At 43.6% G+C, this 24,805-nt stretch overlaps 1 protein-coding gene across 1 annotated transcript in view; it reads left to right on the top strand.

The window, feature by feature from the left end:
- SEMA3D (semaphorin 3D) overlaps positions 1-24,805 on the top strand; it is a 221,924-nt gene that overhangs the window by 149,773 nt on the left and 47,346 nt on the right. The window contains exons 9-11 of the mRNA XM_063134307.1: positions 9,708-9,822; positions 13,272-13,344; positions 14,784-14,928. Coding sequence (XP_062990377.1) covers positions 9,708-9,822; positions 13,272-13,344; positions 14,784-14,928 — 333 coding nt within the window. The remainder of the gene's footprint in view (positions 1-9,707; positions 9,823-13,271; positions 13,345-14,783; positions 14,929-24,805) is intronic.

Raw genomic sequence — 24,805 nt, forward strand, 5'->3', positions numbered from 1 at the left:
TAGAGCAATGATGGATTTACCGAGACAGAGTACTATTACTTGGGAACCGCAAATGTAATGGTGCATTTAAAGTAAATAACCCTTCAGAGCTGAGAAAATTAGAAAGCCCACCAGAGTAATTTTCAGCATAGAACAGCTCAGTGAATTTATTAAGGCTGACCAGAGTATTTTCTATCATGTAACCAATTGTGGCTGGATAATCTTATTGCTTTTAGTGGTGCTATCGGCTAAACTGTGAATGAAAAGAGAACTCAAGAGATATTTATGATGCCAGCATCTTTCTTTTTGATTTTCAGTTATTTCCTGCTGTCCTGCCAGGAATTTGCTTTGATCAGTTCTTTTGCATAACTTGCCACAGGCGCTAATTAATAAGCAACTTCTTCAAATTCCACTTGTTCTTTGGTTTGACTGATGCAGCTGTTCAGTATAATTACTACTTTTAAAGTGTAATGCATTTGCATTTCCTGGTGTCCTCCAGCTTGATTGATGTCCGAGAAAGCTATGCTTTCAGGTGTTTTTCCCCTAGATGGGTGTCATCTTTACTTACAGTAAGATTTAGGAATGGCAAGTTGCAGATGCTCCCTTAAATTCTTTCTGACATCTGTTCTTTTCTTGTTTATGAATGACAAAGTATACATTTTGTATTCTGCGCAGTATGACATTGTCATGGTATCTGTCTAGTGGAGGCTGCTTCTCCCATGATGCAGTGCATAATGTCATGACACACAGAATGCAGACCTTCACCCTTTCTTTGCACACACTTATTGATTGTGTCCAAATGGGAGAGATGCTGATATCCCCCACTGAAGTGAGTTATCACAGAATCTGACTAAATGCACATTTTGCCATGGGACACATGGCTCTGCCTTTCAGAGAAGACTCAGGGCGTTCCTAGACGAGGCCTTAGCGCGCCTTGAGAGCCGGTTTCCCTGCTGTGCTTCCACATGACGCAGAGGGGAATCCGGCTCCAGGCCGCACTGAAGCCTCCTCTAACGCACCATAAGCGCGTCCTTGCCGCCTCCCCGCCGGCCCCCTGCTGCCGGGGTAAGAGCGACCCGGGTCGGAGAGCTCGGCGGAAGCCGAGCTCTCCGACCCGGGTTGCTCTTATCCCGGCAGCAGGAGGCCGGCGGGGAGGTGGTGGCGGCAAGGACACGGCCGGATTCCCCAGCCTCCTCCTCCTCCGTCTCTTCTGGGCTGCAGGTAGGCAGAATCTACACCATCATTTTGGGGAGGTACTGGGGGCGCATGCAAGCGCCCTCAGTACGACGTGTAGATTCCCTCCCAATATCATCAAATATAGATTACCAACCATTAGAATTTGCTGATTGTTCCCAAATTGTATAAAACCATTTCCATTGTTGTTCATACATAGCTCAAGACTTCTCTTCCTTACCAGCACTAATAAATCTAGGTTAATTGATTTAGAACTGCAAAATCCAGTAATTTAGGGCACAATGCTTTGAATGTTTAAACACAAAAAAGACCTACAACCCCCAGCATGGCTGCCTGGGGAATGGTGGGAGTTTTAGAACTTTTTTTCTGTCTGAATATGCCTAGGATTTTGCCCTTAACATACCACTTTCTAATTCTTGGGACTTGGTTAGTTTTCTAATGCTTTGTATTTATTAGTATTATGGTGACAATCATGTGATAAGAGTCTAGCCTTATCCTTAATCATCAGTCCTAGTTTGTTATTTAAAAAAAACGTTAGGCTCAAGACGTAACTCTGCCCATTCTGGATTTTATTAACTGATGCTAACTCTTGTTTCTAATATCTTCGTAGTCTTTCTGTACTGCAAAGGCTGCAGGCTCTGTCACTTCTCTGATCAAGAGGACACCACTTGTCCAGAGTACAGATAAACTGATACTGAGCTGAAATTTCTCAGTGACTCCCTTGATTCACGAACCAATGGTTATGATCCCTAATAATCCCTTTCCTTCCTATTCCTGTGGGATTTGCTCTGATAGCAAGGTTCTGAAGTATGTGATAGCGAGGTTCTGAAGTACTAGGGGCATGGCTAGACAGGGCGATATCCCGGTAATCATCCCTATGCGTCCACATGATGCACAGGGCATCCTGAGAGCAGGGTGGGATGATCCCTCCCTTGGCCCGGGATATCACCCTACCAATCAATTGCTATTTTTTCGCGGTCTCAGGATGATCCCAAGACCACAGAATGTTTGGGCCGCCATCGCTGTTTTGTCACAGCTCCTCGTGAGTAACCACAAGGAGCCAGGAACCAGGCACAGGGCACAGAGCTCCTCAGGAGCTCTGTGAACATCAGGGGTGGGGTGGAGGGAGGGCGAGGTTTTTTTGGCCTTTTTAAAAAACTTACCTGTCGTTCAAGCGCTCGTGCGATCCTTTTCCTTTATTTCCCCCCCAAAAAAATGGCAGCCACGATGTCGCACGCTGCATGTAGACAAGGGCGACGATCTCATGATAATAAAATTGTGAGATCGACGCCCTCCACCACCCTTGTCTAGAGATGCCCTAGGTCTCCAAAGAGCATATGTATGCGAGTGGAGGGGATGGCGGAGGTTGTTATTCAAATTCTCATATACAGAAAATTGTTTTTTCAAGAAACATCGCTTGTTTCAATAATAATTATTATTGCTGGACCGAGTCCTGCCCCCTATTTTCCTTCGCTCCCCCTGCGGAAGAGGCATTAGGGTTTGTTTGGGTTTTGCCTCTTTTGCATGGAGCGAGGAAAAATTTCAGATTTTTTTTCCTTGGGGAGAGGGCCAGGATTTCCACATACTGTTTTTAAATGTTACCAGTGGCTGAGGGGGCTTCTTCCTAATTTTTTTTTTTTTAAAAAACACAACACCATCTCCATCTCCTCTCCAATAAGCACTCAGGAAGAAATGCCGAGGGTGTTCTGGGGGGGAAAAAAGGAAGAAAGAAGACCCCTCAACAACTGGCTACACTTTAAAAAGGTATGTGGAAACCCTGTCCCCCTTCCCAAGGAGAAAGTTCTCCAAAATTCACCCCTCTCCTAGCCAATTTCACCCATGTTTTTGTCCCCCCCCCCACGTCCTTCATGAAATGCCAAAAATGGAATGGTCCAAATTTTCAGCCAAGCACTAATAATAATAATAATAATATAAAAAATGAAGAATACAATCCATTTGAGATACACTGAATCCCAGCCCTATGCTCTTTTTATGGCCATGTGTTTGTAGATGTCATTGAGGTTCTTGATAGATGCAGCACTTACATAAGTTTGGGTTAGAAGTTAAAATCTTAACATACAATATCCTTGAAATCATCATGTTTTTCTTAGGCAGGTACCTCTGTGAGATTATTTCAACTACTATTGCCAAACATGAGTACAGTCAGAGAGATGCTGAACAATATGTGATGGTCTACAAGATAGTTATATTGTGTTACTAGAGTAATATTATTAAAGGGCCTTCCATTTTAACAATTTCCAGAGGGGCAGCCATGTTAGTATATTGCACCAAAAACAAATAAAGTAGACTCTAGTTCATGAAATCTTGTGCTATAATATATTTGTTAATCTTTTAGGTGCCACAAGAGTCTGTGTTATTATTAAGGGGCCTCTCACAGATATTTAATCACCCTAAATTTCCTATTTCCTTTTTTAAAAAAAGGAATACCTACAATTTTCCATGTGATTATAGTTTTACCATATGAGGTTTCCCAATGTAAAATACCAGACTCACACTTGGCAATCTCCCCATACGTGCCTCTAACACATGGGTGCAAGTGTGACTAGCAGCGTGTTTATAGGTACTTCCTTGTACTTTGAAAGGAGGACCTTCAAGTCATGTGTTAGTTTCTGTTACAGCTTATGAGATTATGAAGCAGGAGGGACTAATTAAAATGTTATTTGTGTTATTTGTGTTGAAACGAAAGCTCTTAGAGACGTCTCAAGCAGCGATGTAGTCAGGTCTATTATAAACGTGACTAACAAAGACTCTTGTGGCACCCTAAAGACTAAGGGATTTATTGTGGCCATGAGCAGTCAAATGTAGAGACCAAGTAGGCAACTGCTTGGCAGGGGTTGGGGTGGACTATGTAAATTTCTTAGAAACAAAGCTACTGCCTGTGTGTGTGTGTAGAAGGAAGCACATCAGTTCATTGGCAAGATGATATATTTTGCATTCCGGGGGGCATAATTGAGAATCTTTTGATGTTCATCAACTGCCCAGGGAGGCATAGTAGGCATATTTCTAAAGGGAAGGAAATGAAGAAGCCACAAATGTTAAACATGAAAAGGGAAATATAGAATCCCAGTCATCTCTTGATCATATAATGTGCTGTTGCTTAGCAGATGGCAAAAGTTGGCAGGGGATGGAATTCACTTAGAGCACCACTAGCAACTACAGCACTTCAGAATAGCCCTGATTGTCACGTGAGCTTACATAAGCAAGAGTCCATAAGCTGGATGTCACTACTGCTTTTTATTGGGATTGGAGTGCACTGATAACTGTTGGGGAACATTATAAGAGCGTCATCATCACACTGGGAAATCATGTTTGCTTACCGTTGCTTCTGTGCCCATGCGTTTGTCCCTCATTACTTGCTCTTTTGAAAGAGGAAGTAAACAACATGCACGTGGCCCATACAGTGGGCCGTTTTGATCCTCCACGTTGACTAATTAGAAGGAGGGAAGTTGCAAGGCCATCAACCAGGTGTCAGTAAGGTAATTTCTTGGTCAGTAAGGACCAAAGGGACAGAGCAGGTAACATCGTGGCTTGCTTCTGTTGGACTCTTCCCCCACCCCCACAGGGCAAACTGTCACCTTGGCCCTGTGGGGAAGAAGAAAGAACAAGGGGACAGGAGCAGGCAGAAGAAACATCATGGCCTGCTCCTGTTGGACTCTTCCCCCACCCCCACAGGGCAAACTGTCATCTTGGCCCTGTGGGGAAGAAGAAAGAGCAAGGGGACAGGAGCAGGCAGAAGAAACATCATGGCCTGCTCCAGTTGGACTCTTCCCTCACCCCCACAGGGCAAACTGTCATCTTGGCCCTGTGGGGAAGAAGAAAGTACAAGGGGACAGGAGCAGGCAGAAGAAACATCATGGCCTGCTCCAGTTGTACTCCCCTTCTTTGGGAGCAGGACAATCCCATCAGCCCTGTTCCCAGTCCACTTAATTTCTCTCTCTCTTTCTCTTTTCCGTCTTCCCTCCTGAACTCCTTTTCTTTGTGTGTCATGACTTTATTAGACTGTAAGCCTGAGGGCAGGGACTGTCTTTTTTGCTAACTAATTGTAAGCCGCTCCGAGAGCCTTTTTTGGCTGAGGAGCGGGGTATAAATATGATAAATAATAAATAAATAAATAAATAAAATTTCAAAGACAGGTGTAACCATAAAGAAGGCCTGCGATCTAGTTGTTGTATTCCATGATTGGAGATGCTTAATATGCATGTTAGACAGAAAGAAATCCTTCAACTCCCAGCACGGCTAGCTGAGGAATCCTGAGAGTTGTAGGGCATTTTTCAGTCTGTCTATTTTATTTTATTTTTCTTTATTTCATTTCTATACCACCCAATAGCTGAAACTGACCAAATATACATAGGAGCATGTCCTTACCAGCACATGTCTACTCAGAAGTAAATGCCATTGAAATAAATGACACTTGCTACAATACGGGTGCACGAAGATGGTAATATTTATGAATTTCAAGACCACAAACCCATATTTACTTACCTGGGAGTAAGCTCTATTGAACTCAGTGAGACTTCTGAGTCAACATGTATAGAATTGCAATGGAAATAGTGATTTTTGGTTGAGCCACTGTTCTTCTCAAATATGCAGACTTTTCCACATATTGTGTCAACCTGGTTTTAAAATGTGCATACCAAATCCTCATCACATAATTTGTTGCTGATACATACACATACATACATATCCTTGTATAATTCTACATTCTTTAATAGATGCCTCCAGCCGGTTTATTTGGCGAGAATTTCAGCTGACATAAATTGGTTAAAAAATATGGATTTACCCTAAGGCTGTACACTGCTGTAGAATACCTTTAGTTTTATTTTTGGATATTCTGTCCTGTACAACTCAACTTCCTGTACAGTAAATTCCTGAGAAATGCTCATGATTATTGGTGTATTTCCTGAATCTGTGGATAGAATAATTGTGTTTCAATAGGGATGTCAGTCACTGGGCAACCTGGCCCTTTTTGAGCTTGCTGGAGTTCCAAAGTGTGCCCGACTCAGTTTGCATTTGTAAACCAAGCTCCAGGTTTTCCCTGAAATCTGGGGGCTTTTTGTGTATATTTCTGTTTGTGTGAGCTGTAATTTGCGCAAATATAGTTTTATTTATTATTTATTTATTGCATTTATATTCCACTTTTTTTCTCTCCAAAGAACCCAAGGTGGTGTACATAATACTCCTCTCCATTTTATCCTCCCTGTGAGGTGGGTTGGGCTGAGCGTCCGTGAAAGCCCCAAAGTCAACCTGTGAGCTTCCATGGCTGAGTGGGGACTAGAACCCAGACGTCCCGACTCCCAGTCCACACTGGCTCTTGCAATTATGGCCACAATTTGCACACATTTGCATAATTTGTGCAAATCACAGCAAAATCTGCGCAAACCTCCATGATTTGCACCAACTACAGACAAAACGTATGCAGATTTCCATAATTTGCCCCAATAATGCAATTTTGCAGAAATTGTGGCTGTAATTTGTGCCAATTTCTGCAATTTTGCAGAAATTGTGGCTGTAATTTGCACAAATTCAACATTGAAAATCTGTTAGATGGCCTGATTCACTGTAGGTTGAATCCATTTAGCTAGTGGAAAACAAAATGACATCCACCTTGATAACACCTTGTTGAGGTCTATCCCACAACCAGATTCCTCTAACATACCTAGGATCATGTACAGTTACAATCAAATTGCCCCTAAAGTAAACATTGGAGACATATATTTTTACAGCTAATTTTAAGAGAAGAGAAGAGCTTCTATAACAGCCTTTCTCAACCTGGGGCGCTCCAGATGTGTTGGACTACAACTCCCAGAATGCCCCAGCCAGCTCTGGCTGGGGCATTCTGGGAGATGCAGTCCAACACATCTGGAGTGCCCCAGGTTGAGAACCACTGTTCTATAACAACAGGACTTTTGGCAACTGAAATGCATTTCCCTACCAGGGACCCACAAAAAACATAAATGCTGATAGTAAGTCATGCTGAGTTATATATGTCATCTGATTCTCACGAGCACCTTGGGGAGCCCTAGACTGCTGAAGAAATTACCCTTGCAGTGAGCATAGTAGTAGCTGAATTTTGCATAGAGTAAATTTGAAGACTGGGCATAATGGATATAAGGACTTTTAATTTGGTAAGCCAGCCCTGCTGCTGCTGCTTTGGAGGGACCCTTACTCTTCCTGCTGAGTGGGTCCCCCGGCTTCTGCCCCATCGTTCTGCCTTATGGCAACACTGTCCAGGTTGATATACACATCTGAGGAATTTCCAGGGAAAAAGGGATGGCTAAAAGAAAGAGGATTCTGCCGTGCATAATTTTGAAAAACAACACCCTTTACTATTTTTAGCTGAACAAAACTGCAGAACGGATAACGGTATTTGCTGCTCCTGAATTCTCCTCTTGTTCTTGATCCTGCATAGCATTTTTATCATGCTACCAAATAGAGTGGATACTTTGGAGAAATAAAAGACAAAAAAAGACACCCAAGACTGTATTCGGTTAGAATTTAGTACTTTTGACAAGCCTGTGACAAATCTCATAAGGAGATGTGAGGCTGGCTGCAGTAGAAATGGAGCAAGGAGATGACAGATGCTGTGAGTGTGGAGAGAGAGAGAGAGAGAGAGAGATTGGATTAAAAAAATCTTGCTGTAAATGAATTAAAAACTACTTCAAAGCAGCAAATATATACAGCAAGAGGCACATCATCACCAACAGTTAACTCTAAATTCCAGAGAGGTAGCCAGGCTTGATTACCTGTTGTGTCTTACGGCATCTGAAAGAATAGCAAATATGTTATGGCATAAGCTCTGATTTTAGTGACTGGTTTCCATATATCTGGATGTCTGTTTTTTACAAGGCGCTAGACAGAATATCGAGATGTCACCTGATGAGCTTCCTTAGGAAAGGAGTCCCATAAAGTGCTGCTACTGAAAAAGCCTTATTCTGGGTTGTTACAGTGGAAATTGTTGCTCATGTTCTTTGCCCACAAGTAAACTTGCTGTATCTCAGGGATCTGAAATAACAGCCCTGAGTGTTTTTCCAAAAATTGTAAGACCAAATATGTTTTTGCTTGCACAGCTGCCTACAACATGCCTATGTCGCTCATTTGTAGGCAGTCTGAAAGGAGTGGAGAACCAACAGGTTTCTAGTATAGAAATGTTTTCTTCCTGGTAGTTTGGAGGCAGTTCTCATCACCAATGACCAAGCAACTGATTTCATACCTGACTGCCATGGTATTGCTCTTCAGTTATTGCCTTTTCGTGCTTGATCCCAGATATTCTTTGTCCCACCATCCTTATTTCAATCATGAACAGGGTCCTGATTGGATTCGCTATGCGTCGGAAAAACAAAATAAAGTACAACGGAATATATTTGTGTCCTGTGGGCTGTATGCCAATGGCCCTTAATATCTTGGAGGTTTTACCGAAGGAACAGTCCTGGTTCTGATGAATTTACATCATTCCATTTTCTGATTGAAGCAACACTGCCAATAAAAGTGTGGCACCTCTTCCTTTTCATTGCTCCCTTTTTCTTCCACAGCAGGATGATTGATCTAAAGAGAGGCCATATTCAGCCGCCTGAGATAAAGATAACCCCATGCCTGCACCTCTTCCTTTCTCCCTCTCCTGCCTCACCATTTTCAACTGTTTTTTCTCCTCAGCTTGCCCTTGCTGCCTCCTCCTCTCTCGCCTCCCCGACACCAGCCCTATATCCCAGGATCATCCCGGGATGATTCCTGAGCATCCAAATGCCACACAAGGGATCCCTGGAGCAGGCAGGGACGATCCCTCCATTTTCCTGGGATAACCCTTAGTTGTAGAAAGGGCCCTTCTCCGTGTCTACATCCGTTGCATTAGTAACAGCAGGGTGATGGGTAATTTCCGCTATCATCTCTCTCCTCAGTACCCTGCTCTGAAGAAGAGGTCCTTCCTCAGATCAAGTCATGGTGGCTGACATGGACCTGGAGATAGTCTCAGCCATTTTTCTGCCGCAGCAGCAAATACTGTTTAAAAGCTTAACTTCAATTTTTAAGATATTTTTTTACATTCAAGTTCAGGTTTAAACAATGCTTGCCATTATCATGGCAAAGTGGTGGCAATGGCTCAGGCACTCTCCAGGGCCACATTTCCCAAAATGCCTCACTGTTTCTTCAGAGCAAGAGGCATGGAATAATGAACACTCTGGAGAAAGGCTACCGTTGCCCTGCTGTCCATATTCTCTTAGTGTTTTAAATTAAGTGGCTGTGCCCTTCTGGCATACAGACAAGGAGCAGCATGGCAGAAGCAGCAGCAGATACAGCTGGTGGGGGGCACGGAGATGGTGACAGTGGCGCTCCCTCATGAGGATGGTGTAGGGGAGCAATTGACTATCCTCCCTGATCGGCCACCTGAGCCATTTGGTTCACTGTGGCTCATGTTAGGGCCAGACCCTGTATTCAGCTATTTCAATTTGCTTAGATAAAAACAAAAAACAAAACACCTTCTATCCAGTAGAAATTAATTAAGCTGTTTTCTTTTTCATTAGAATGATATGGGAGGTCAACGTAGTCTGATAAACAAGTGGACAACGTTCCTGAAAGCAAGGCTTGTTTGCTCAATTCCTGGCCCGGAGGGAGCAGACACACATTTTGATGAGCTACGTAAGTTCTCTTTCTCCCCTTTAATTACAAAAATGTAAGGATTGATGAATTCAGTTGCCTTCATCCAAAGGTAGCTGGTACCAGGTGTATCAAAAGTGGGGTCATGCAAAGATATTCATATTGTTGCTGTTTTTCCTCAATTCCCCCACCACTACACAGACTACAAAACCAAAATGTGTATGGCTAAGTTAAGGTTAACTGATAACCTTCTAATGTTTAGGGTACTTTGAGTAGCATAGTTCCCAAGAGACATCCTAGAAAAAAGTAATTCATAAGCAGGGTGTATTTTTCACATAATAACCCTAAAGAGTACTGAATCAGAATTCTAGACTTCCTTTGATCATATCTGGTTCTGTACTGGCACAGTTCTGCCACCACCAAAGTTGCTATCTTTCAAATGAAAATATTTGTTTCTGGTGCTGTATGCTTCTCATTTTTCTATGCAACCAATATAGTTTGTTTAGGGATAGGGGACCCAGGGATGTTCAGGCATGCCAAAATTGGCCAGACTTCACGTTGAAGCTCAATTTGGCTAACTCCCATTTTTGTTTGCAAGATGGTTTTTTTTTTATTTTCATTCAAATGGGAAATGTGCGTATTTTGAATGGAGAAAGTACACATTTCTGGGCACCGTTTTCAAGAGCGCACTCTTTTCCCCTTTGCGTAACGTGTGAAAATATATGTGCATGTGTGGTTTTGTTTTGTTTTGAAAAATGTGCATTTCAAAGTGTGCATTTTCCAAAAGGTATGCATTTTTCAAATGTGATTGCTAGTTTGGAAATGTGCAGACATTTCCCCCAAACCCTCTCCCATTCATGTTCACATTTGGGGTCGTGAACAGGGCAAGTTTGGATGATTTGCAAACTGAAACAAAATTCTCATACATCCCTAAGCTAGTTAGACCCTGTTTATACCTCTCTATGCTGACATGATTGTGGCCATCATACCAGTATGAGTATACACAATGTTTACCACCCATGTGGTTCTTCCTGATGGCATGTTTACATAATATGCAAGTAAGCCTAGCCCTTTGGGAAGTGCAGAGCATGTAATACAAAAACTCTGTTAGAAAGAATAGAGGGCCTCACATGAGGAAATGCTCTTACATATATTTTTTTCTTTTCGAAAAATCCATGCACATTGAAAACTAGTGCATCAAGGACAAGGATCTCTGTGCAGGGATTTATTTATTCATTCATTTATTTATTGTAAAGGAGCATTCAGACATAATGTCCAAAATCCTCGAGAAACAGGTTTATCATTTCAGGGAGACAGTTCAGTTAGTGGTCACAAGTCTATGAATCATGCAGGTGTGGCTCAGTGTGGAAAAAAAAGAAAAGAGGAGAAATAGATATTGCTATGCCAAGTCATCCTATGTCTGTTTCAGTCCCAAGTTGGAAAGAATGATTTGGAGTTTAAAATAAGTTGGAATCATGATATTCCATTGCCCAACTTAATGATGGTTTAAATGTTTCAGCTTTAGATATTCTTAACTATTTTAAGCTCTGTGCCTGTACTTTTAGGACTTTGGACACTGACTAATTCTCTTATGAAGTAAGCATCAGAAGGAATTTATTTCTATTTCTATTGATTCTTCTTCTGAGGGCTGGTTGATACGGCTAATGTCTGTCCACATGGTGAGGCATTGCACACATATCACCCAACCTGTGTACAGTGCAGCATATCATCAGAGATATATCCCATAATCCTGACTTGATTTCTGCAATCCTTCCATCCCTTTTTTGAGAAGGGCATATTGCAGGGCTTGAGCAGACTTGAGTATATTTTGCCACACGCATGTCAGCCTTCCCTAACCTGGTTCCCTCCAGATGTTGTAGACTGCAACTCCCAGGATTCCTGACTTGGTCATGCTGGCTGTGGCTGATGGGTGTTGAAGCCCAAAACATCTGGAGGGCACCAGGTCAGGGAAGACTGTGCTACATTCTATATGTGTGGTAAGGAACAGATACATAGGCAGGGATGTCAGAGAATTTCGGAACAGAATCAAATGAGTTCGGATTTCTATGAATCTGATTCACCGATTCCACAGCGGACTGGTGTTTCCCAAATCACATGGAATCCATAGACTTGTGGACTGTTTTTATACAAATTTAGTCTTAGCAAAATATGTGATGATGATGATGATCTGGCTGAAGATATGCATTTCCCTTATAGGCTAATGCCTGAAAGTACCATTTTGGGGATTTAATCTTATGGGAGGCATTTTTACAATATGTGCAAATACAGATTTGTGCAAATTTGGGAAACTGGAAAAAATCCAGTTCTTCCAATGACCAGTCAATAGAATGGAAGACATCTGACAATCCATGAAACACAGACAGAATGGATTTTGCAAAGTCCGTACATCTCTATACGCAGGCCTACCATGCGAACAGAATTTGCAGTTATAGGTATGGAGGATTCAGTGGAGGGGTTGTCTGGATAGTCAGTGAAGTGTACTAGATGTTAGGAATGAGGAAATAGCAAATTCTGTGAAATGTCCAACCCCGCGTTCAGCATGGGGGGGGCATTGCAGGTGTGGGGGAGCATTGGTGAGGCTTTAGTGGTGCCATAACTGGAGGAGGGGCTTTTGGGGCAACATTAGCCTTTGGGGGCCCTTCTCCCGGCCTCTTTGAGCATGGCTACCCCCTTCCCTGTATGCAGCGTGGGTGTTCAACTGGTCGCTCTTTTGAGGGCCGAGCAGGATTTTGGGGCTGCTGTGTGTCTTTTCTCGTGCTTCCACACTATAGATTGATTTGGTGGGTTTTCTTTTGGTTCAGCTGGTCACATTCCCCTAAGTAGGCTTGTTTGAGCAGGCTGTGTCTGTCTGGATAGGAATGGTGATTATTCTGAGGCATCGTTGGTGCTGACAGGTGATCTCTGAGGGCCTCCCACTGAGGTTTTTGTGGCCCCACTGGGGGGAAAGTATTGCCTTTTTCTCGCACACCTGTTGTTTTGCAACCCAGGGGGATGTGACAAGGGATGTCTCCCCTTTCTTCAAATGGGAAAATCCAGAGGGATGCCAATTCTTCTTTCTTTATTTATTTATTACATTTATATACCGTCCCATAGTGAAAGCTCTCTGGGCAGTTTATGAAGATTAAAAACAGTGAACAAAGAGTATAAACAGCGAATAGACATCCAACAGGCAAGAAATGTTTTGCCCAATTACATTGACTGGCTAGTGCTTGTATAATGGAATAGCCACCCAGGGATGCCCCTTTGAAGATCAGATTTAATCAATGTGGCCTGGTTTTCAATCCATACAGTTGTGACATCTCTTCATTGTCTCACCTCCTTCACTCACAATGAGCAACACACCACAAACTAAACTGTGGTGTGTGTTTTTCAGGGGTTAGTGACACATTTACAAACTTAGAAAACAATGTATGATAAATAATAAAATACACATGGCCTTACCTTCATAAACAATCTATTCTCCATTGCAGATGATATATTCTTACTTCCGACAGCAAGAGATGAAAGAAATCCTATGGTGTATGGAGTCTTCACTACTACCAGGTATATTTTAGCTTCATGTCCAATCTGTACACAGACCAGAAACGGAGCTTCCTGACTACCCCAGGCTGGATTACACTACAATACTAGGTCTCAGATTGTATTATAATAAATATTATTTTACCTCTTTGTAACAGCTCTAGGAGGAAAGAGTAGGCAGAGAAGCAGAGACTTGCTCAATGCCACCTAGTGAGATTCAGTGGGTGTGGTGGCTATAGCGTTGGGTTTAGAAGTGGAAGATCAAAGTTCGTATCCCGTCCCCAGCTATGAAGCTCACTGTGTGGCCATGCACAAGTCACGTTCTCTGTGCCGAATGTACCTCACTGGCATGTTTTGAAGCGAAAATGCAATTCTGAGCTCCACGGGGGAAAGGCAAGATACAAATATAGCATGTGGCCAACATCCAAGATCAGCGCTCCGTTTAGTATTTTAAACAACCTCTCACGTTGGATCCCTTCTGTTCTTCAAGCTTTAAACAAAAGACTTCTCAGCAAAGCCTTTGGGGGGGTTACACAAACCAATGTTTCAGGCCTTCAGCACAGGGGGTAGAAAAAAAAACCAGCCATGAGAGCAGTTAGAGCAGTGAAACAGCGGGGTGGGCGGGTTGATGGCTTAACCCTTTCTCTTCCCATTGTTTCTCCGTTCAATATTTTTTCCAAGTGCAAGGTGCTTTACTCCCCAGAGGGGAAAATAATCAGGAGATAATAAAGTAGCTGAGGGTTATAAATGGAAACACAACAGGAAGGGTAAGAGTTAAAAAGCCCCCACCATGTCCTTACCACAGCCTCTGATGCTGCCTTTTATCTGGGATGGCAAACCAGTCTGTTTACAACCCGTCTCACTTCTGCACATGTCATCACCCAAAAATCCATCCCATCCCATTTCCGCAATAATCTCCTATTTTTTTAAAAAAAAAAAATCTGCAGGAAATGTTACATTGAAGTACATAGCTGAAACATAGTTTCTCTCAAAATACGCATTTTAAAAGGTTTTTTAATAGGCGGTTTTGCGTCAAGAAATGCATTGGAATGCTGGGTTTCCAAGTTCTGATCCATAGATTCGACCAGGAGGTGGGGATCATATCCATTCATATTGGAACCTGCAAAAATCGTATTCTTTAAGCACCCCTACTTTAAAGATGTTTTTAATAAATAAAAAAGTCAAGAAAGTGTTCCCAACAGCATATTGTGTTCCTGGTTGTGCTTTTATATTGTATTTCACATCATGTGTTCCTAGTTGTGCTTTTATATTTTATTTTATATCATGTTTTTATACTGTTTGTTTTATACTTTGAATGGTTTTAATTTTTGTGACCCGCCCAGGGAGCTTCGTCTATTGGGCGGTATAAAAAGGCAATAAATAAATGAATAATAAATAAATATTTCAACTGTCTTTGAAATAAGTGGCCTGTGCTGAAGATGATGTGCTTCTGTTCCTTCCAGCTCTGTATTCAAGGGCTCTGCCATTTGTATGTACAGCATGGCTGACATCAGAGCAGTTTTCAATGGACATTACGCCCATAAGGAGAGTGTGGACCACCGGTGGGTTCAATACGATGGCCGGATTCCATACCCCAGGCCTGGTACGGTAGGTGTCCTTTCCCCACTACAAATGGGCCTTCTCTATAAATGTTTCCCTTTCTTCATTGGCCTGAATGAATAATGGGGTTTCCCCGCCCCATCCCCTTCCAGGATGTTTTAAATTATCCTTTCGCCCCTTGCTCACGTTGACAGCTCACATTGCTGTCTACCTTTGAAAAACAAAAGGCAAAAAACTTCTTCCGCTTCTTCAAGATAACAGTTGCCAGACTGCCGATTTCCTGGTTGTCTCTCAAACTCTGCTCCTCTGATCTTTGGCTGCATTACTGTGGGGAACTAGGGATCACCTCTGAGCCATCAGCACCTCATTCAATAGAATAATGCTTTGCTTTGTCACACATTAAATTACGAGCGCATGTGCCTTGAAATTTTGTTTTGTTCTGTTTTGTTTTTGCTGTCTGTATTTATGATAATTTCCTTAGATGTGCCTATTAAGTTTGACCCTTTACTTGTATAAATGGTTGCAGAATATCATAAGTAAATAGTCTTTCACATGTTTTAAGATATGGTAATGACTATAGGAGTTACGGGAGGAAAAGAATTGGGCTTATTGTGAGGAAAAAAGCTCTAGATATTGAGTAGTTAAATTAGGGTGACCATATGAGAAGGAAGACAGGGCTCCTGTATCTTTAAAAGGGAATTTCAACAGGTGTCCTTTGTATGCATGCAGCACCTGGTGAAATCCCCTCTTCATCACAACAGTTAAATCTGCAGGAGCCCTGCCTTATTTTGTATCTTGTTACCCTAGTTAAATATGGTTGTGTATAGTTGATAGTTTTGTCAAAGGCATAAGCTGTAATCCTATGTCCAGTTACCTGGGAGTAACACTCATTGAACACACTGGGATGGGAGAAATAGGGATCCCCAAGTTCATTGAGATTCTCCAAACTCCACTTCATAGCTTAGTTCTCCATTCTCATTGGTAACCTAGATTTTTTTTTACTCATTCAAACGGGGAGGTGTGCAATTCCAATAGGAAAACTATGCATTTCAGATGGGAAAAGTGCACATTTTGGGTGTACATTTTTCTAAAGTGTATACTTCCCCCTCCCTTGCTTAAGTAGTGAAAATGTGTATTTTTTTATTTTTATTTAATCTGCGCATTTTTAAATGTGTGTGTTTCAACATATACATGTTTCAAATGCAATTGCTAGTTCAGGAGTTTTCGAACGTGTCTTGAGAAAACGTGCTCCTGTTTCCATTCAGGATTAGGAATGTGTTTGAAGGATTTGCGCACTGAAATGAAATCCTTTTACGTCCCTAATCGGAACTTACTTTTGAGTAAACGTTAGGGCTGCACAAACAATCTTTTGTTTACCCTGAAAGGAGCTTGAGCCTTTGTATATGCTCCAAGTTCATGCACAAAGAATCTGTGGTTTGCGCATATCACAAGCAAGTGCATGCAGAATATTCACAGGCACTTGATGTGCTCATTGATACCTTCACTAATGCCTTCTCTCCCTTCCCTTTTCCTGCACAGGCCCTCAAATGTACATGGGTCAGGAGAGGAGGTTAAGACAGTGACACTGGTGACAGTGGTGGTAGAGAACACTAGATTCTTGGTGGAACAACACATTCCAGCCAGGAGGAATACATTTCCCAGCATGCCTGTGGGAATGGGATCCTAATTGTGTCCATTTCTTCTTGGCACAAATGGATGCATGTCATGGCCTTCAAATGCATTGTGACATATTGTTCCCATGCACTTCTCGTTGGAAATGTAAGACTCTGTTGAGGAGCTGGAGCCTCTGTTGCTGTCTTTGCCAGTGCCACCATTTCTCCCCCTTCTTCTGCCTCAGATAATATTGAGGGCTCTTGGGGGTGGGGGCAGGGGAAGGAGAAGAAGGTGATAGTGAAGGTGGCAAGGTTTGTGTGTACTCCGCAACGGATGAGTAATTGATTAGAAGCTCTTGTTTTCATGAGCGGGCTTCTCTTTGATTACTTCTGGCACCCAAGAAAACATGCATGGATAGTAGGGATGTGCTCCGCTTCTAATCGGACCGGAGAAGCAGTAGTGGAGCAGGGGGCTTCGCCTGCCCTTAAGGCGGAGGCGAAGAGGATTGGGGGGCCGGCGGAGCGTGGCGAAGAGGATCGAGGTGAAGGCGGATCCTTCGCCTTGATCCGGAGCTCTGCCGGAAAGGTAAGTGGGGTTTACCGGGCCCTGCCGCTGTCGCTGTCGCCCATGCGGTGACAGCAGCAGGGCCCGGTAACGCCCCCCGCCCTCCTCTCCCTTACCTGCCTCCGTCTGCGGTCCGTCAGCGTCTCCAATTGAGCCCGTGGTTCCAGCAGGAAGTCTGGGCCGCACTTGCGGCCCAGACTTCCTGGTGGAACCGCGGGCTCAATTGAAGACGGCGACGGACCGCGGACGGAGGCAGGTAAGGCCCCCCTCCTCCTTACCGGGCTCTGCCGCCGTCGCCGCAAGGGCGGCGACGGCGGCAGGGCCTGGTAACCCCCCCTATGGGGGGGGACCAGAGCTCCGATCCGGATCCGGAGCTCCGAGCGGAGCGGAGTGGGCACAGGCGGAGTGGGGGCGGGGCAGAGCGGGCCGATCCGAAAATGGCGGATCTTAAAGTGAAGCGGAGTGGGGGGTCCGTGCACACCCCTAATAGATAGTATTGTGCTGTTAGGCTATAATCCTAAACACATTGTTTGGGAGTAAGCCCCACTGGATGCAGAGGGACTTACTTTTAAGTAAAGGGGCTGGAGCATCTCCCCTATGAGGGAGAGTTACACCAACTGGGATTGTTTAGCTTGGAAAAAAGGAGGCTAAGGGGAGACATGAAAGAGGTGTACAAAATTATGCATGGCGTGGAGAATGTGGACAGGGAGACATTTTTCTCCCTCTCTCAAAATACTAGAACCCGAGGTTATCCCATGAAGCTGATTGGTGGGAGATTCAGGACAAAGAAAAAGAAGTCCTTCTTCACACAACACTTAGTTAAATTATGGAATTTGCTACCATAAAATGAGGTGATGGGCACCAGTTTGGATGGCTTTAAAAGATAGGTGGATAAACTTCTAGAGGAGAAGGCCATCAATGGCTACTAGCCCTGATGGTTGTGTGCAACCTCCAGTATTCAAGTCAGAAGCCTGTGTGCACCAGTTGCAGGGGAACATGGGTGGGAGGGTGCTGTTGTACCATGTCCTGCTTTGTTGGTCCCTGGACGATGGCTGGTTAGCCACTGTGTGATCAGAGTGCTGGACTAGATGGACCCTTGGTCTGATCTAGCATGGAACTTCTTATGTTCTTATGTCATTGTCCATGACAAACATACGTGTGTGTGTGTGTGTGTGTGTGTGTGTGTGTGTGTATGACCATGGTTTCTGGGCAACTGGTTGCAAAGGTTTTCACAGGGCTTCAAGCACTATCTTGGAAACACTGAAACAAACCTCTTGGACCATGACAAGTGCTGCAGTAATAGATATGTGTTCAAACTGTTATGATGGATGCCTACTAGACAGTGTCCATGACCCTAATCAGTAATCTTTGTCTGCTCCTCCCCCTATGGGAGTGGCCATAAAATATTTCAGATTCCTGGATCCAAGTTCGGAGACAGTGCTCCAACCTCAGACGCAGGATTCCTAATTTACCTCCCCCTCCCCACCCCCTCTGTTGAGCTCTCTGCAAACGTGAGTTCAGAGAGGAGAGAAAGAAGGCAGGTTCTATGGGGGGGAGGGGACTGGGAAGAGAGATATAAGTTATCCCCAGCCTCCATCTTTCCCCAGAGCCCCAGCTAGATGGGCAAAAACATTCATAGAGCTAAAATACTGAGCATAAGCAGCACAGAGACAAAAGGCTCATCTACACCAAGCAGGATATTCCACTATGAAAGCGGTATATAAAAGGCAGGAGCCACACTACTGCTTTATAGCAGTATTGAAGTGCACTGCAGGATCTACACTTCTGCTTTATAGTGGTACTGAAGTGCACTGACAACTGTTGGGGCCCAGGACACATTTACACCAAGCAGGGTATCCTGCTATGAAAGTGATATGAAAGCGGTATATGGTCTGTGTCAATTGCAGAGGCCACCAGTGAGGGAGGAAGCAGCAGCCAGGCACCTCTCCACCGTGCCTGGGTCCAGCTCCAGCTGAGAGCCCCCTCCCTCCTGCTGTCAACTGTAACTGCAGAGGCCACCAGTGAGGGAGGAAGCAGCAGCCAGGCACCTCTCCACCGTGCCTGGGTCCAGCTCCAGCTGAGAGCCCCCTCCCTCCTGCTGTCAACTGTAACTGCAGAGACCACCAGTGAGGGAGGAAGCAGCAGCCAGGCACCTCTCCACCGTGCCTGGGCCCAGCTCCAGCTGAGAGCACCCTCCCTCCTGCTGTCAACTGTCTCTGCAGAGGCCACCAATGAGGGAGGAAGCAGCAGCCAGGCACCTCTCCACCGTGCCTGGGTCCAGCTCCAGCTGAGAGGCCCCTCCCTCCTGCTGTCAACTGTAACTGCTGAACTTTACAACTAAGATTGTAGTGCCTGAATTTGCTTTCCTTTCCCCCCTCCTCCTCCCTCCCAATCCCCTTTCCTTTTGTGTCGTGTCTTTTAGATTGTAAGCCTGTGGGCAGGGACTGTCAAGAAATACTTTTGTAAGCCGCCGTGAGAGCCTTTTTTGGCTGAATGGCGGCATAAAAATCCTTAAATAAAAAAAATTAAAAAAATGGGCCCCAACAGTTGTCAGTGAACTTCAATACCTCTGTAAAGCAGTAGTGTGGCTCCTGCCTCTTATATACCGCTTTCATACCACTTTCATAGTGGAATATCTGCTTGGTGTAGATGAGCCCAAAGATTGCTTAAGCACTGCAAAGATTGCTTAAGCACTGCTTTGCATAGGATTCTCTTCAACCTCCATATTTGGAGGCTGACAGGGATTCTGATAGGAATGTGCCCTAAAGGATCTTTTTGGTGATGGGGTAGTTTGGCTACGAGGCCTTAGCTCAGTAGCAAAGCACATGCTCTGCATGCAAAAGGTTCTGGCTTCAGTCCCTGGACTCTCCAGGTAAGGTCAGAGAAAAATCCCACCTGAAACCCTGGAGAGCGGCTGACAGTCAATGTATACAATACTGGGCTGGATGGACCAATAGTCTGACTCAGTACAGGAAAGCTTCCTACGTTCCAGTATTTCAGGATGAACAGCAGCTCTAGCGTACAAAACCAGTGGAGGCACTTTTGAGATGATGCGTCTTGATTCACAAGAAAAGATGTGTGTGTGTATGTGTGTGTGATTTACTGTGTCAAAAATACACACGTACAGCTGGTTACTAATTACTGTTTGTAGTGCATACAGAGAAGTTAAAACTAAAAGCAGCACCAATAAGATTAAATAGACTTCTCAGGACAAAAAGGTTCTCCTTGTTTATAGTTTTTGAGCATATGGGAGCATATTAAGGACAACAAAGAAAAGTGCTGTGAAATGTATTTTCCCACATGTCTAATTGCCAAAGATGCAGTTGACTTCCCTGAGGCATTTTTAAAACACTCTTTTTACACAGACGCGGGGATTTTCTTTAAAAGTTCTGTTCAGCTGGCTTTATCTCCTAAGTAAACAATGCCACTTAGTCCATGCGCTGTGAGAGACTACTTTGACATTCCGACTTTTGACAAAATATTTCCTGTGGCACTTTGCATCAGTGAGGAAGAAACTCCTGCTAATATGGCCCTGATATTGATGACGGGGTGCTAAATAATACCACCGTGCCCTTGCTCATCTTCTTCCGTAATGTTCCCTCAGCATCGTGTGACTGCCCTCTAGTGTTTCCTCAGAGGCCATCATTGATCAAGTCTACCAGGTGGGACCAGTCTTTTCCGGTCCCACCTGGAAAAGACATCACACCTGTCTTTTCTCTAGGATTGATTTTGAAGCAACCTCATGGCTTTCAGTGCAATTGTACCTTTTTTCTCCTGAGTCAAGCTGTGAAAAAATCGGCTGTTAGGATTCACTTCCTACCCCTGAAAAAGGAGCTATTCAAAATAATTTCATTTTAGCAGTGTTCTGGTATTTTATTTTTATTTATTTATTTATTATTGCATATATCCCGCCTTTTTTCCTCCAGGGAACCCAAGGTGTCGTACATAATCCTCCTCCTCCTCTCCATTTTATCCTCACAACAACAACCCTGTCAGGTGGGTTGGGCTAAGAGTCTGTGACTGGCCCAAAGTCACCCAGTGGGTTTCCATGGCCATGTGGGGACTAGAACCCGGATCTCCCGACTCCCAGTCCAAAACTTTAGCCACTACACCACCACATTGGAAATAAAGCACTGCTGACAGACATCCATACTTGGGTATGCATTCCAGTACACATCCTCATTCACCCTGTTTTTCTCCTCTCTGCACAAGCTTGTGAAGGAGTTAGTGCATTGAACTGCCAGTAATGTTTTCCCACAATGGGAAATATAACTGACAGAACAGGCCATAACAAAGCTTCACAATATAATTGTTCACATTTGTGGAGCAAAAGCATCTGTATCGGACATCAAATCTGGCTGATCATCAAGGGATACTGAGGAATGCCTAAAGCCAAAGAATTGGTTAGTCCATTCAAATAAAGATATGAAAACTGGCAGCCATCCCCCTATCACCAGCTACCTCTGTTATAGTCCTTGGGATTAAAAAAAGGAGAGAAAGGTCTCAAGATGCAAAGATTTTATTAATGGAAAACCTGACACATTTCAGCCTCTATTCTTATTTTGAGGCCTTCTTCAAGGGGTTAAGGGGGGAAAGTCTGAAGAGATTCTTATAACAAATGTTCCCTGCTGTAATTCACTTGGGAATTTAAAATGGTGGCCGACTGCAGCATACAGTTGAGAAACACCAGTAAGCTTTTCACCCCACACCCCCAAAATGTACACAACTCCAAAATGCAAAAGAGGGAGTTGGTTTTTCTTGCACTTTTGCCACACACACCCTCAATTAGGCCCGACTTTTGGTATCTTTTGAACAGTGGGAACAGGTGCCCTAATAACCACAAATAAAGCTGTGTCTGCAGTGGCAATTCTTTTCCTTTTGTGTATTATTATTATTATTATTATTATTATTATTATTATTATTTATTTATTTATTTATTTATTTATTTATTTATATAGCACCATCAATGTACATGGTGCTGTACAGAGTAAAACAGTAAATAGCAAGACCCTGCCGCATAGGCTTATATTCTAATAAAATCATAATAAAACAATAAGGAGGGGAAGATCTGAGCCTAACTTTATATCTGAATGGGCATACTTTGTGGCAAGCAGTGACATTGCAGCTAACTGCTTTCCATGCGGCTTGAAGCAACAATGAAATCGAAGGAAAGGCTGCATCTTTCTAGCACTGGGCAGGGATCTGTGTGGAAATGAACGCCTTGAAAACATGTCTGCCGACTCCACCCCCAAGAACCACGTGTTCAACATCCCATTTGCACAGTAGCCTGTGCCGTGTACATCCCCTGTTCGTGAGGTGGCCATGTGTCTCCTCTTTTGCAATGAACTGTCCTCAATTTTTAAGGTGTCTTCTATTTGAAGGGCAGTTCAGTCCAAGCCCAGTTTAAAAATAAAAGACCCACATGAAGGAAGAGTTGGGCCTTGAAGTTGCCCATCAACAGCACCTGGACAGCAGACTGAACAAGGCACATAGCACATCTGGTCACAACGTTTCCCACTGGTGAGATGCATGGTATTTGTATTTTAATTATAATAATTATTTCTGGATTTGCATCGATCCATATAAATTGGCATATGCTGATTTTATGTGAATTGCTGTCCTCTTTTGCCCTCTGTTTTGGTGATACACTTCCTCTTTTCTGTCAATTCATAAATGGCCACCCTAGTACGCTCCGTTTTTTCATGATCCGAACAGGGCATAGAGAGTTTATGTGCACAGACTGTTTTAAAAACAGCCCCCTGGGTATTTGGAAGTAGAGGGAGGGGCCAGCAGTTGCAAATTTGACCCACCCCATTCATTTCTAGACTTCATGAACATCTGCACAGGGCTTCCAATTCACTCACTTGCATGTATTCGGTTTTAACAGAATAATTTGCCACCGTCTCTGTCTCTCCCACGCACCTCTCTTTATCCCGTTTGAGCTAGCAGGTGGAATAAATAATCATTTCAGTCTGGCAGATGTGAACTGCAGCAAAAATTAAAAAAAGGATACCTCCTACTCTTTCTCCATTCCATCTGGCTCTGTGGTTTCTCTAATGTTTTAAACATTTGCATGCAACCTTCAGGTTCCTCGCATGTTGTTTTTCTGACTAATTTCTGTGCTGCTCTTGATCCTTCTATAGCTTAGTGTGTTATTTATGTCTCCAGCTAGACTTTTCCTTGATCTCCTTAGTATAATTGGCGACTCTCCGTTAAGAAAAATGTTTCACTGTTTGTTTGTTTTTGTTAAACAAATCTCCTTCTCTTCATCCACCCTCAATACGTTCAACGTTTTTTCTTCTTCAGTATGAATCATTGTTGATTAAATAGCAGGTTTTTCCGAACTCCGTAAATCTTGTTGCGTTTCATGCTTGAGGGTCATTTAGCCTGCGATGCCAATTCAAGGGTGTTTAACTCACTTTTTCTTTTCTTTTTTTTTGGGTCCCTGTATTTCTCAAAATTCTCTTTCCAAGTTTTTTTCTTACTGTCAACAGTGTGCATGCGTTGGAGGGGAAATGATTTGCCGTGCTTATAAGGCAAAACCCTAGCAGAGGGTGCAGTGCAAACGTCAAACAGAGTTCTAGCTGATTCCAAATGCCACCTGAACTAACACTTTGGCTCAGCTCGGGATCAGGCATCAGCCAGGAGAGGCCAGTCCTCTTTTATAAAAATATTTCTCTTTGCAGAAAAAAGGGATTGGTCCTTGACCAACTTGCTTCCTGACTGCTGCTTTCCATGTGTGCATAATCAGCCCTCTTGTGACTAAAAACCAGCAGAATTAGCGCAAGTTCGGCTTTCTTACATTCCTCTGAAGTGTTCAGTTGCATCCACCCTTCCCTGCCCCCCTGCACACAGGCATCCACCTGGTTCCAAGAAAAGATGTACTAGCATCAGGGATGGTGGAGAAGATCCAGACTGACTTCAGACAGAATGAAGTCCAACCGTTCCCAGCATGCGCATCTAGCCAGCATGACTATGGGACTCCTTTAATGTCTAAACCAAAGAATCTGAGAAGGGAATCTTCTCTACCTTCAGAGATCTTGCCCCTCTTTTTCTAGGTTAGGAAGCTTCACAGAGAAGCTCCATTGTCTGTTGGGATAAAACCACCTCAGGTACCTCCTGCTTAAGATCTAACAATAGGCAAGACTTAACTCAAACTGGCAAAGACCTTCAAGGAACCTAAGGATATTTCAGATGTCCAGACACTTTCCCTCTGGTGGTTAGATACTGTTTCTGTCAGAAGCACATCTGGTTTTATGGCAGTGTGTAATCAGAGGTTGCTTCAGAGCAATTAGTGGTGACAGACCCACACCCTTGACATCTTGAAGCAATGGTGGCGGTGTGGGTGTAGCCTGGAATGCTACGATGGTCAAATATTTGCAAGTGGAATAGGACTCGATTGTAATGCCAGGTGTCAGCTCTGAACCTGGCCATGACTCCTTAGGTTGCTTGTTTAGCCCACCCAGCCAGCTCTTCGGGAGGGCAGCCACTGAAAAAGAAGCTGTTCAGAGGAAATAATAATAATAATAATAATAATAATAATAATAATAATAATAATAATGTAAGCTGCAGAGTGCACACCAGTTTTATGGATTGGTGCCTATATACGATCATGCCCTGCATTATATACAAATAGAGACTTGTTTGGCCATTTTATAACAGTATGTGGATTTGAGCTTTGCAGCATCTGTCCGTATACACCTATCCTTTCTAGGGATGGATCAAAAATTGGCCGAGACCTGAGAGC

The sequence above is a fragment of the Elgaria multicarinata genome, chromosome 9 (assembly GCF_023053635.1).
Source record: "Elgaria multicarinata webbii isolate HBS135686 ecotype San Diego chromosome 9, rElgMul1.1.pri, whole genome shotgun sequence".
In the NCBI taxonomy this organism is placed as follows: domain Eukaryota; kingdom Metazoa; phylum Chordata; class Lepidosauria; order Squamata; family Anguidae; genus Elgaria; species Elgaria multicarinata.